This window comes from Mesoplodon densirostris, chromosome 16 (genome assembly GCF_025265405.1).
Source record: "Mesoplodon densirostris isolate mMesDen1 chromosome 16, mMesDen1 primary haplotype, whole genome shotgun sequence".
Classification (NCBI taxonomy): domain Eukaryota; kingdom Metazoa; phylum Chordata; class Mammalia; order Artiodactyla; family Ziphiidae; genus Mesoplodon; species Mesoplodon densirostris.
This window is the reverse complement of record NC_082676.1, coordinates 87,872,759-87,886,543: the sequence shown is the minus strand read 5'-3', so window position 1 is coordinate 87,886,543 and position 13,785 is coordinate 87,872,759. Positions and strand designations below refer to the sequence as shown.

General features: G+C 54.0%; 1 protein-coding gene across 3 annotated transcripts; it reads right to left on the bottom strand.

The window, feature by feature from the left end:
* Positions 1 to 5,054: 5,054 nt before the first annotated feature.
* Positions 5,055 to 13,189, bottom strand: ZFAND2A (zinc finger AN1-type containing 2A). 3 transcript variants are annotated; one of them, XM_060078831.1, is made up of 8 exons: positions 12,934 to 13,189; positions 12,304 to 12,353; positions 11,615 to 11,713; positions 11,074 to 11,168; positions 9,313 to 9,444; positions 6,758 to 6,909; positions 5,971 to 6,054; positions 5,055 to 5,631 (listed from the first exon to the last, which is right to left on the bottom strand). In XM_060078831.1, the coding sequence occupies exons 3-8, from the start codon at positions 11,667 to 11,669 to the stop codon at positions 5,613 to 5,615; spliced, it is 537 nt and encodes a 178-aa protein (XP_059934814.1). In that variant the 5' UTR covers positions 11,670 to 11,713; positions 12,304 to 12,353; positions 12,934 to 13,189; the 3' UTR covers positions 5,055 to 5,612. The 3 variants fall into 3 exon arrangements, with proteins under 3 accessions (XP_059934814.1, XP_059934813.1, XP_059934815.1); XM_060078830.1 differs by having other exon boundaries at positions 12,304 to 12,342; XM_060078832.1 differs by lacking the exon at positions 12,304 to 12,353.
* Between the last annotated feature and the right edge of the window lie 596 nt (positions 13,190 to 13,785).

Below are 13,785 nucleotides of genomic sequence, written 5' to 3'. Positions count from 1 at the left end.
AACCTGAGGAACAGGAACCTGGTGCGGTTTCCGTTCGCATCTCCCAACGCGTGTGAGGTCAGACACCCCTTTAAGGACCCACCCTTTCCGGTCAGTTCACATCCTTCACCCATCGTTCTCTCTGGCTTCTGATCCTTCCCCCTCGACGTCCAGTCCTTTACGTGTTGGAGAAATCCACCTTTCTCTGCGATGTGCGCTGCAGACACCACCTCCTGACGCGGGTGTTCTGCATCCCGGGAAGGCCTCCCTTCCCCTCACCTGACTTCTGAACCTGAGTGAGAAAGCCCTCCCACACCCAGCTTCAGAGAGACCACCCGTGTTTTCTTCTAGTACTGGCTTGGTTTCTTTTTTTTTTTTTTTTTCCCTGTGGTACGCGGGCCTCTCACTGTTGTGGCCTCTCCCGTTGCGGAGCACAGGCTCTGGACATGCAGGCTCAGCGGCCATGGTTCATGCGCCCAGCCGCTCCGCGGCATGTGGGATCCTCCTGGACCGGGGCACGAACCCGCGTCCCCTGCATCGGCAGGCAGACTCTCAACCACTGCGCCACCAGGAAAGCCCTTGGTTTCATTTTTTACATTCAGATTTCTGATATGAGTCCTTTTTGGTGGGTGATGTAAGGTATATGTAGAATTTTACCTTTTTCTAAATGGCTGTCCAGTTGAACCAACACCAACTTTGAAAAAATCCATGTTGGCCTCAGTGCTCTGAGACAGGCCTCCTCTCACGCACTCTGTCCAGACGCACCTGGCCAGGCTCTGCGCTCCCTCCTGCCTCCTGCACCAGCAGGTCATTGTCGTGATCACGGAGGCCGCAGGGGCCCTCACGGCCCCTTTTCCAGGGCTGCCTTTGCTGTCCTATTACGTTGACTTTCCCTGTAAACTCAAGTATCGACTGGTCTAGTTCCAGAAAACAGCCTGTTGGTATTTTTATTGGGATCATCTTAGATTTAAAATTAATTTAGGCAAAACAGACACCTTATAAGGTTGACTCTTCCTAAGAACAAGGACTTTTTTCCCACTGACTTGTGTCTACTTTTGTCTTTCATGAGTGTCTTAAAGTTTTATCTCATCTAGGTCTTGCATATATCTTAAGTTTACTCCTAAGTATTTAATATTTATTGCCATTGTAAATTGGATTTTTCTCTTCCATTCTTTTTTTAAATAAATTTATTTTTATTTATTTATTATTTTTGGCTGTGTTGGGTCTCTGTTGTGGTGTGCGGGCTTCTCATTGCAGTGGCTTCTCTTGTTGCGGAGCAGGGCTCTAGGTGCACGGGCTTCCGTAGATGCAGCGCGTGGGCTCAGTAGTTGTGGCTCATGGGCTTAGTTGCTCTGCGGCACGTGGGAACTTCCGGGACCAGGGCTTGAACTCGTGTCTCCTGCATTGGCAGGCGGATTCTCAACCACTGCGCCACCAGGGAAGCCCCCCATTCTATCTTCTGATTATCATTTGCGGGAATGAAGGCTATTGGTTCCTGGGAAGCAGGCTGCCTGCCCGGCCCGTGTCTGTGGTGGGCACAGCTTAGGTGGACGTGAGGAAGCAAACACTCAGCTAACGACAGCCAATCACCACCCAGCAAGTGATTTACAACTGGGCACGGTGTATGCCAACGCCTGGCGGCTCTCCCTCTCCCTGGGGTCCCATAAGCTTCTCCTTGACCGTGACGGACACAGTGACCTTGCTAATAGGTCTTTCTCCAGGCAATGTCTGCATAAATGTACAAGTAGCTTCAGTTTAATTCAGAACGACAAAGAACTCTCCAGAATGTGAAAGTAACCAGCTGCTCTGCCATTGGCATGGGATTTTAAAAAGACCATTTTTAAAGGTAATTTGTGTAGCATTTGTTTCAAGAAGATCTTAGCTTTTAACGCATTCTAAGGACGGCTCGTCATGTAGATAGGGATGTGTGTGAATTCTACAAACGTGGGTTTTAGGGGAGCCCCCAGACGCCCTAACGACAGGGAAGGAGAAATCAAAGGAGAAGAAACTGAGGACAAACAGCAAACACGCTCTTCACACGACATTTAACCCCTCCTGCAGCACGGACACTCTGCTCTTGGCTCTTCCAGAGCATCTACTCACCTCGCACAGCAAACTGTGATTGCTGTTCTTACAGCCTTTCAGTGAAATAAAGCAAACAAATGAACATTTATCTGGGGAACGTTCACACCAGACCAAGTAAAAAATCAGACTAGTCTCCCTCTCACCACCTTCCCCAAACACACCACGTCTCAGGACATTTGCAAAGTTGAGTAAGTGTCCACGGTCCTCATTCTCAAGCTTAAAACTTGGAAAACTAAGAACATTTCAGGAACTCATTTCAGAACCTACCTTTCAGATTTGGTCATAGCATTACTGCCAAGAATGAATGGGGAAGCCGGATTAAAGATACGTTTAAAAACATCCCCGATCGCTTTTAACGTGAATGACCTGCAAACACTGACTTGGGGGCTGACGGGCTGATCGCGTCTGTCCTTCCCAGGATCCTGGGCCCAAGTACCCAGCAAGAACTAAGGTCCTACCTAGGCCACCAGCTCTCAGTTCTCGGGAGGCCCTCTGGTGACACCTTGTGGGCACTTCTGATACCGCAGCCACACACCACCTCGCCCGCGGGACCAGTCACCGGACACTGGGCAGGCAGCCTGGCCCCTCGCCCAGCTCGGAACTGAGAGGCAGGACCGCAGCCTCGGCAGGGGGGCGCGGCCTCACGTGGGTGAAGACCCCAGCCGGTGGGAGAAAACACTCAGCTGCTCCCTGGCTCTCCCTCCCCACGAGCCAGACCCTCTCAAGAGACGCAATGGACTCCCTGAAAAGGCCGACCTGACGCCCACTCGTCCAGTAGGGCAGTGGTGGGCCCACCGCCGGGCACCGAGGCCCAGACAGAGCCTGCACACTTGGAGAGTCCTGTGCCTCGGGGCACCTGTTAGAGTGCCTGTCAGCCTCGCCCCATCCCACCTGAGGCTGCCATTTGTGGGTGAAGAAACTACAGCTAACGTTACACAACGTGCTCAAGGTCGCTCATCAAGTGGCCGAGCCACGACCTCATCATCCCATGTCTTGCAAACATTTCCACTGAGGCGCCCCAGCAGCTAAGGAAGTGAGCCCTTCCCGCCCAATGGGTGACCACAAACCACACGACTTCCTGCCAAGCCTTCTCTCAAAAATGCATGCAAACTTGTGACACTCAAAGGAATTCTCTGAACTTTCTCCTCATGTTAGCACTCTCTACGAAAATTTAAAATACACTTGTGGCTTCTCCGTCCCTCGGCCACGACCACTGACGGCCTTAAACTCCTCGAATGGGCAATTCTCAGAAAATGCTTAACTTTACTAATATAAGACGTACCCATTTAAAGCACGGTGACACCATGTTTTCATCACATTAAGAAAAAACTAAGCCAATGAAACAGCTGATGAGGGTGTGGGGAAACGGACGGAGAGAGGAAGCTGGCGTGACTTTCTGGATGGCAACTTGGCACCTTCCACCAAACTCTGAAACACGTCCCCTCCGGCACAGCAAGGCAACCCTCTCTGAGCAGCCGGACAGAGAGAGGAGCGATGACACACCCAGGTCCTGGGAGACCGCGCAGCCGTAAGGATGCCTGTGACCTTGACTGCTTCCCTGACCTTGCACCCTCTGCACCACTTCAGTGTCTACTCACACAGGTCCTTAAGGAAAATACTAACTTCTCAGAAAGCTCTTAAATACACTTAAATACTCCAATCACAGTTAAGAAACACGAGTGGACTCCTAAGTTGATAATTCGTGATAAAACGTGCACGTCTTTTGTCCTTTAGTTTGGATGATCAAGAATGACGCTAGGGTTTCCCTGGTGGCGCAGTGGTTGAGAGTCCGCCTGCTGATGCAGGGGACACGGGTTCGTGCCCCGATCCCGGAAGATCCCACATGCCGCGGAGCGGCTGGGCCCGCGAGCCATGGCCGCTGAGCCTGCGTGTCCGGAGCCTGTGCTCCGCAACGGGAGAGGCCACAGCAGTGAGAGGCCCGCGTACAGCAAAAAAAAAAAAAAAAAAAAAAAAGAATGACGCTAAAGGGCTTCCCTGGTGGCGCAGTGGTTGGGGGTCCGCCTGCCGATGCAGGGGATGCGGGTTCGTGCCCCAGTCCGGGAAGATCCCACATGCCGCGCAGCGGCTGGGACCGTGAGCCATGGCCGCTGGGCCTGCGCGTCCGGAGCCTGTGCTCCGCGGCGGGGGAGGCCACAGCGGTGGGGGGCCCGCGTGCCGCAAAGAAAAAAAAAAAAAAAGAATGGCGCTAAAAAGTATGCCGTGAGCCCCGCCTACCTACTTTAAAAATTTCTAGTAGCCACAATTAAAAAACAAAACCAGACCAGGTAAAACTCACTTTAATGTTTTATTTAATCCATCATATCCAAAATACTATTTCGACCTGTAAATATTTTTAACAATGAGATATTTCACTCTTTTTTTTTGGCACTGACGTCAAAACCCAGGGTCTCAATTTGGACATTAACCTTACTTGAGAAAGACCTGATCTGTATTTAGATTTTATAAAATTTACAGCTGAAAAGCCAGATTCACATATTCATGTTCTTGACATACTCAACATGGTTTCCTAATAACTGAATGAACAGCTCTGCGGCTACGCTGGACGCTGGCTTCACGTGCTCCCTAGTGGCCAGTGACCACTGCATTGGACCTGGACCGCAGAAAGTGCTCCGTCTACGTAGTCCCCAGACCCGCAGCGTCAGGAACTCCGCTGGGGTGGGCTGGGGGGCGGTGGCACTGCTCTAACAGGCCCCCGCACGATCCTGGTGCAGCTGGAGAACCACGCCACCAACAGGACAGGGCGTAGAAAGAGCTGGATAACCCACCCGTGGAATGGGAACTGAATACACCCCCCAGCCATTTTATATATATATATATATATATATATTTAACATCGTTATTGGAGTATAACTGCTTTACAATGGTGTGTTAGTTGCTGCCATACAACAAAGTGAATCAGCTATACGTACACATACATCCCGATATCCCCTCCCTCTCGCGTCTCCCTCCCACCCTCCCTATCCCACCCCTCTAGCTGGTCACAACCGTTATATTTTGAGGCTATGAAACCAAAAAAGGAAGAGTAACTGCTTGGATTTGTGTTAATCCGCAAGCAGTGGGATGTCTGGAACGCACGGCTGGATGCCCCTGGGGTTATGCCCGGGATGGTATTTCTCCTCATCCGGTCCCCTGAGGTCCCAGGAGATGACAGCTCTCCTGACAGGCCCCAAGGCCCTCAGTGTCACCCCAGTGCTTGCAGTCCGAGGGTCACAGGCTGTTCTCTCAGGGGAACAGGAGCGGTGGGCTGGGGGCCACCTCTGGACAAGGACCCCTAACAGGGTAGGTGTAGTCCCACCCCCGGGCCCGGGCTCAGATGGCTGATCACCACACAAGCCACGTGAGGAAGACACAGTGAGATCCACTGTCGGTGGTTCAAGTGACAGAGGGAAAGTGACAGAAGCCCCTGACCGGCTCAGCTCAGGGCAGAGCTGCTCACGGTGGGAAGTATGGAAGTGCTAGGGCATAAAAGTGTCCACAAAGTGCAAATCACGTACGGAGAGAGGCCAGCTTGAACAGATACAGTCACATCATCGCTTTACTCTCCACCTGAAAGAGAAGAAAACAGCTTACGTTCTCAGGTTTGTCTTCATTAACTAGAAGCGGGTGATCGTATCAAAGACATTCGCCAAACACAGCACTTCAGAAACCAGCTACAAACTGTTCCTCTCGTCACCCTGTGCTGGCGGGACCTGCGTGCGCACCCGGGGCTGACAAAGCCCAAGGCCGGCGTGCGACCCCCGCCATCCCATCCAGCTGTGACGGAGCACGGAGCTCCAGGGGGCCAGTCACGAGCCGTACCACGACCGCTGAGCACCCACCGGCGGGACAGAGAACCGTCCCGCCTGACACAACGGCAGCAACACCGCGTGCCCCCCGGACCAGTACCTGAAGCGCCGAGCCAGCCAGCCGCCCGGCCTCTCGCGTGAAGCCGCCGACGGCCCGGGATCCGAGGCCCCTGCTGCCGAGCACCTGCGCAGAAGGGTCAGGTCAGTGCTCAGCCAACCCTCACCGGTGCCAAGAGCCACGCATGCAGGGACGAGGTCACCCCCCAGCCCGGCTCGGGCACAGACACCATGAGAAACAGCCGAGTGGAAGTGACAGGTGACTCGGGCTTCCATTTCTACCCACGGAAGGTGGGGGCAGACGTTTCCACCGACCCGAGGAAGGTTCTCCCTGTAAATAACCGGTGAAGGGGCTGAACTGCCCCCGTCAGGTGGGCGGAGCCCGACACCCAGGACCTATTTGGAGGGGGTCGCGGGAGCTGTATTAGGGAGGCTGAGCTCACGGTGCACTGACCCCACAGACCAGTGTCCTTATGCAAAGGGGACACCTGGACAGCACCGTGCACAGGGAGAACGCCACAGGAAGGTGAAAGGCCAGGGTGACGCGTCCACAAGCCAGAGAACCCCGAGCCTACGGGAAGCACCCTCGGCGAGGGGGAGGCCGGGGGAGACCCTCCCCATGGCCCTGCACGGTGAGCAGGTACTTCTGGCTCCAGAACTGCAGTCCCGGCGAACAACGACTGGAACCCGGCTTCAACTGGGGATCTGCTTTCAATTAAGATCACATTCACCCAAACCCCTACAGCGAATGGTCAACACCAAGAGCTGAGCGTAGAGCACAGGTCCAGGCTGTCCCAACTCCACGCAGGCTGAGCCGGGCCTCTCCTCACCCGGCCGTGCTGGCAGGGGGGCCTCCGCGGGCGCAGCCGTGGTCCCGAGGGTGTCTGTGCTGGATGCAGAAGCTGCCACGACACTCAGTACAAACCACCCGCAGCATCTCTTTCCGCCTGCAGCCCTCTTTTGAGCAGCGGTACTTGAAAATCTGAGAAAGTACAAGTTGCTTCAATGTTCCAGCAGCTTCACCAAGCAATCATTCAACAAGCCCCCGCCCCCCCATAAGACCATCGGCATTTAAACTAGAAACGGTCCTTAGCTAAACAGAATGAAGGCACTGGGGTTTCACTGAGATGTCTTTCTGTCAGGTAAACAAGGAAATACTAGTTTAGGAGACAGAAAAGTTTCAACAAGTGGTAAATACAAAAGCGGCATTTTAAGTTGGGGTCTCATGTGAGATGCTTGGGGAGGTACTCCAGGAAAAGAACAAGATGCGGGGGTGGGGGACGGGGACACGGGAGGGAAGGCGGCCAGGCACGAGGCGTCACGCACAGCCCTTAGTTCCTGCGGGGTCTCTGGGGTGATATAAACTCCCAGGCACTTCCGACTCTGTGCGGGTGACAGTGTCAGGGAGGAGGGGGGCCGGCAGCCTGGGGGCAGCCCTCTGGCCAAGAAGGGCGAGTGATCCAGGCGCGTGGAAGCAGTGCAGGTGCCAGCGGGGCCCGGAAGACGAGGAGGGGCAGCGCGAGGTGGGGAGTGAGGGTGGAGCCAGGAGGGAGGAGGACCTGGTCACCTGGTGGGGTGGGGAAGGGCCACATGGGCGGGGCCGTGGTTGGAGCGAAGGCACAGGGTTTTACCGAAGCTTCCGGAAGGCTCGGCGGCACGGCAAGCATGAGCAGAAGCAACGGGCTGGAGGAGACGGGGCCAGGAAGGGGTCGGGGGGACTCCAATCAGAGGGTCTGGGACGGAGGCGCAGGGACAGACTTCACCCTCCCGTTCCAGGTTATTTGTCATAATTGCATTTGTTCTGTATTTAGTGTAACATATAGAAACCGTGAGGTAAGGTGGTCCGAAGCCAGTGCCCTGGAGATAAGCTCTAAAGGCCAAGACAGCAGGGGGCAGCGCACCCCGCATCCTAGGGAAACCCTCCAAATAAACGCGGAGGCCCCAGGGAGCGTGCAGCGCTGGGCTGGGCCTGGGGACGCGTGCAGGGCTCCGAGGAGTGGACCAGCTGCCACGGGCCACGTCCAACCCGAGTCTCCTTGGACTCTGGTCGAGGATGGAGAAGTGACCACAGGTGGCGGCTCCGACTCCGCCTGAAGTTCTATAAAAGTGACCACACAGAGACGTTCTGAAAACGGATGGATGAACCCCAAAGGGCAAAAGATAAAAAGAAAACGGCCACGAGATTTTAATTTCCTTGTTTTGCCTTGCCACGGGGCACGCGGGATCTTAGTTCCCTGACCAGGGATAGAGCCCCCTGCAGTGGAAGCGCGGAGTCTTAACCACTGGACAGCCAGGGAAACCCAAAACAGCCACAAGATTTTAGAAAAAGCATGTGGATGAGCAGTAACGGACTCAGCAGACATGAAAAAGCTGAACTATGAGCCGGCAGGGAGGGTCAAGAAGCAGCGTATGTGTGACACAGAATCCCCGAAGGCTCAGGAATCGACAGCAGCAGAGGCAGCGCGGGTGACGCGGGACCCGGGAGGACCCCCGCCCGCACGGCAGAGCCGCCCTGTCCCCGGCGCACGCGCGTGGTCAGCTGCGGACCTGGCGCGTGGGGACGACTGACCACACCGTAGGAAAGACCACCTGCACGTGGGTCACACAGAGAAAAGGGAACTTGAGGGGAAAAAGGAGGCCGGCCCGGGAGGTCCAGCCCCACAGAGCGGGAGTCCAGAGGAGACGGCGACAGGGTCAGCCAGGGGGAAGCTGCCACACCCGGGGCCAAGGAGGACAGCCGGCCCCTCGTGGGAACTCCCTGGGCAGCAGCAGAAGCGGGAAAAGCACCGACGCCAGCGAACGGCCAGGCGAGCTGCACGAGGGGGCCGCAGCGAGGGGGCCGGAGCCCGGCGGCCGGCGCACCGCGGGGACCGGGCGTCACCCAGCACTACAGGGCGAGCGAGACAAACGCTGGATTTCAACGCTCTGCTCGAGCACGTAGCACCACGGATTCAAGGAGAGGCAGGCGGCCGCCCCTTCCACCACGCCGGACTCCAGACAGACAGACGCGGAGCTTTAGCACGAGCACCAACACTACCAAAGCCGGAACGCCGATGTCTGATTTTACAGCCTCGACATTTCCTAGGCGGAGCTTAGGAAAAACCACACACTAACAGAAGGATTCTAGAGAACCACATTAACTTTCCACCTTGGGAGGAATTCCTGTAACGAAAGCAAATCCTAACATAGACCCTAATATTTAGGAAATATGTTTATATAACTGTAAAAACCCATGCTGTTCACAATCCAGAAAAACACCGATCAATTGTTAGGGTTTTATTTTGTACAAAAACTATTAAAACTAATTAGCCTGGTTGGATAATTGAGCTTCTTTCCTCTGAGGAGAAACCAGCCCCCAGAGGGCTGACACAGACCCTGTCCTCACCTTCTCTTTCTTCTTCCCAGGGTGATGTTTACAATCTCCATCCATGTGCTCACCGACCACCACATCTGGGATCTCTCCCTTTTTTACTGGGATGGGGCTGTTACAAAGTGGGCACACTGGGACCTGAACATCCTAAAAATAACAAATACAAGATGATATTCCAGATTCAGACAATCAAAACTCACACACACACAAAGGCACGGTGGTACAGCACATTTACAAGCAACCAGAGTACAAACACTGACATCCGACTCCCCCCCCACCCCCGAGAGGAGAGTGTGCTTAGCACAGGGGATCGGCCGGCAGCAAGGCATCCCTAGGGCGTGAAGACAGTTGCCTTAAGTGGAACCCAGAACTGAAGAAACAGACTATTAACCACCCGCAGAAATGACCCTGAGACAGAGGTCAAGTGCAGCCCAGGAAGGCAGCTGGTGAACCAATCCAGAAGGACAGTCTCAGGGCGGCAGGGCTATCTGTCCAGCACCACGCAGTGGGCAGTGAAGCTGCCCAAACACCTCGAGGGTGGGGCTGCCAGGAAGAAACACCAGCCGTGAAGAGCCTCAGCTCCTCTGCCTGCCAACGGCCTCCCCAATGCTCCTTTTAGCTTCCACCGCGGCCACGCAGGTAGACTAGCTCATGGGTCAAGGGCGCACGTGGCCAGGCTGAGCTCTCAGGCTCAGAACCACCATCCAAGCCCAGCACTGGGGGGCTCTGGAGGGAACGCCCAGCACGGTTAATATCCCTCTGGGCCAGGGCAGGAGCTGAGCTAATTTAGCTCAAGAACACTGAGGTGACATGTGGACGAGTAACAGGTAATCACAGAATCGCGATGCCAGCTGTCTGGGAACTCAGCTGGAAAGCCACCCAGGGGTGCTCCTGCAGCCGGCAAGTTGGCCAAGTTAAGAAATAAAGCATCATTCAGTCACCTCTAGGCAGACTCTCCCTATCCAGGGACACAGGAAGGTCAAGGCAACAGACCAGGTAGTTTGGCCTGGTCATCGGTGCCGGGTGAACATGAGTCACCCTCCCTCGTCCCCAGGAATCAGCAAAGGACCAGACCCCAGCCGACACTGGTCAAAGGGTGTAGCACTGTCACCCGCATTTCTAACTGCCACCCTGGGGAAGCAGCAGAGTGCTGACTGAAGAGCTCACGAAAATGCTCCCTGAAGCACCCAAAACAAAGTGAGTTCAGGCTCGGACCGCCTGAAAAGTCAATAACCAAGGTCTTAAACCTCTGGACTTAGGCAAGTTTGTTTCCTTACAGCCATCTTCCAGCTTCCACCATGAACTGTCTGAATCACCTAGGGAGGATGCCAAGGCTGCAAAGTTACCCAGATAAGCAAGCATTTACAATTCTTCCCAGATCAGAGCCCCCATCAAGCGCTGCACTGCGTTTCTTGTGCCCCATGAAGACAGAGCTGTTTTTCCTTGTGTGTTAAATAAAAGGAACTAAGTGTTTTAACAGGTAAAGTAAGCTCTGAAGGTTTAGGTACAACAATTTGATTCCAGGAAATAATCTGTTGCTTTAGAGCTGTGCCGTCCAGAGCTTCCTGCAATGATGGAAAAGCTCCACATCTGCTCTGTCCACACACGGCTCCCGAAAACCTGAAACGTGGCTGGCGTCACTGAGAAACAGGACTTTTAAGATTTATTTAATTTTAATTAAGTTTTATCTACATGTGGCTAGTGTCCGCTATCTTGGGCAGCGCCGCTTTGGAGAGTGAGGATGAGAATCTTTAGAATGAAGTTATGACCAATTACCTTCTTGAATGCAAAGGGACATTTATGTGCAGCATAGGTAAAATGATCTTTACAGAAATCTTGTTTACATGCATCACATTCTAACGGAAGAAAATCTAAAAAAAAAAGGACAAAAAACAGTACTGTTTTAAAGACTAGAACAGAAGAAGCATAGATCATAATAAACAGGTATTTTCCTTTGCTGAGCTCATATTATGGCTATTCAAATACATCCCCGAGGTACCACATGAGAAGAAAACTGGGGGCCACGAATTTGGCAATGCCGGCAACGCTGAAGAACCGGTGCAGCTAACCTTTCCAAAGAGAGCCCACCTCATGTGGTACCACGTGTTTAAGCAGAGCATTTACATCCACTCGGTCCTGGCAGCCAGCCTTGTACCTAGCTGTATAGAACCAAAAACTCAGGCCAGCATCTCATTACTGAAAAGCCAGAAAGGCCAAGGCCCAGAGAACAACAGCTAATGAAGACAATGGCCAGTTTTTCTCCCATATAGATGACAAGACACCCATTTCCTGTTAATGTTCTCTTAGAAGTGCTTACCTAGCTGCTTGCAATTTTTTTCTGAACAATGCTTCCCCAAATCAGGGAACTCCATTATGGGAAAATGTCCAAAACACAGAAGACAGAGTGAAATGTCACCTGCAAGAATTAGAAATAATTAGGAGGAAAGCAAGGATGGTCCGAATTTCAGTCACCAGGGTTTATATCGCACAGCTGATATAAGTAAACGTGCAGGGAGCATTAAATGCTCAAGTCATCTGGGCTCCCGCAAGGGCCTACGTGTCACAAATTCTTGTCTTTCAGCAAACAGAAAATGGGAGTTTTAGCGTAAGTACAAGCTCCTTCAGAATCAAACCCCTTAGAAGACAGATTGTTTTTCAGTTCTTTTAATTCCTAGTTTATCAAGCTCAACCCGAATTTAAGTTTTCATTAATCCATATTTTGACTCATTATTGACAGGGACGTCCCACATTCAACTACACAGCTACTAGGGAAAGTTACAGCCTCGGTGAACTTCAAATCTCAATTTCATCTACTGAATATACTTAACAAACAAAACTCTTACCAGGTGCTAAGTCACGTTACTTAACTACACTATCCCGGGGACATTCGACTCAGTCCCCTGTTGCTGCCTTTAACTCCCTTATGCATTGAGTTTTACTCAGAATTTATTCCTTAATGACAATCAACCTGGAGTTGACCAGGGGAAGTGAAAGTCGTTAACTCACCAGTGGAAAACAGGTGGACAAACGGTGATGCCACTGCACCTGAGAGAAAACTGAAGTCCATGGCACGCCTCACAACAGGGTCCCCTGCGTGATCTGGCACGCACCAAACCTCTCAGAACTCTTGTCCCTCCCAGAATTCACGTCCCCGGGGCCTTTTCCGGACCTGCCCATCAGCTCTCCCGCTGCCGGGAGCTTCCCGGGTGCCTGGGATACTCTGGCCACAGCTGACATCCGCTCATGCCCTCAGGGCCCGGTTTAAAGCGTCACTCGGGGCCTTTCCTAACACCCTCACCTGGCCCCACCCAAATCGCGTTTCCTCTACTCTGTAATTCGTTTCCCAGGACCCACTCGCTCGGCTTCCCACTGCAGCTTCGTTCCCTACTCTCGGCTCCGCGAAGCGCAGGGCCCAGGTCGAGTCTGCCCATCCTGGATCAGCAACACCCAGCGGACGTTCGGAAATCAATCGATCGAGGACCGACGAGAAGCCGAACTCAATCCCGACGTGGTCGCGCTCTCGGCGCCGCAGCCGCGGTGTGAGAGCCCCATTCTGCTAGGACACTAACGCCCGGCCAGCCCGAGGTTCGCGGCCCCGTCCGACCCCCGCCCGGCACCCCCAGGCCGGCCCCGTACCTGACCCTCGTCTGAGGCCTGGGCAGCCGCAGAGGGGAGCGGAAGGTGGCAGAGACCAAGAGCTGTCTCCCTGTCCGCGGTCAGCCGCGGGGGACAAGGCCAAAGGGACGAAGAAAACAGGATCCGAGCGACGGCCGAGGCCGGTCCGAGTCCGCGGGAGAGCCCAGCATCGCGCCACCCGGACCTCCCGGCCATTTATTCGCAGCCGCCGGGTCAGAGAGCCACCACTCTCCGGGAGTTCCCGGCGCGCCCCCGATGACGTCTCCGCCGAGCCGACCAATCGCGCCCTCCGCGGCCAGGCGTTCCCGGCGCGCCCCTAGACGTCACCGCTAGGCCGACCAATCGCGCCTGCCGCGGTTCCGTCGGCCCGCCCACTCCTCGCCTCTTCTCGAACAGTCCGGGGGCTTCTCGGGCTGAGGAGTCAGGGTGAGGCAGCTCTGCGCAGGCGCACTGGGCCGGCACCCGGGGCGGGGCGCTGAGTCAGGGCGGGCTGGGCCGGGGTGCGGAGAGAGGATATCCCGCGCCGGGCGCCACGGAGGCTGGGGATACATCACAGAAATGGTACTGCGCTCATCGCCGGCACAGGATTGCAGCCCCTCCTAGCACGGGTGACGTTAATCTTGACGACATCGTCATCCCGATGTTTGCTAAGTTTCTCCACTTTTTCATTTGTGAATTAATTAGTATCTTGTAGGAGAGATTCCGAGATTCCAGCATGTGTTATTCTTCATGAACCTCTGACAACCTTGACTCCATCAGTCGCTTCTGCCTGGATCACTATGATCATTGCCAAACAGTGCTTTTAAAAATTCCCATGATTTCCTCTACATTTATTAGTTGCCGTTCCACTAT

Coding starts and splice junctions, on each gene's coding strand:
- ZFAND2A (XM_060078831.1), bottom strand. CDS start 11,669: ATGGAGTTCCCTGATTTGGGGAAGCATTGTTCAGAAAAAAATTGCAAG. Junction 11,169..11,614: donor AAAAAATTGCAAGCAGCTAG/GTAAGCACTTCT, acceptor TTTTTTTTTTAG/ATTTTCTTCCGTTAGAATGT. Junction 6,910..9,312: donor CTGGGAAGAAGAAAGAGAAG/GTGAGGACAGGG, acceptor GTACTTTCTCAG/ATTTTCAAGTACCGCTGCTC.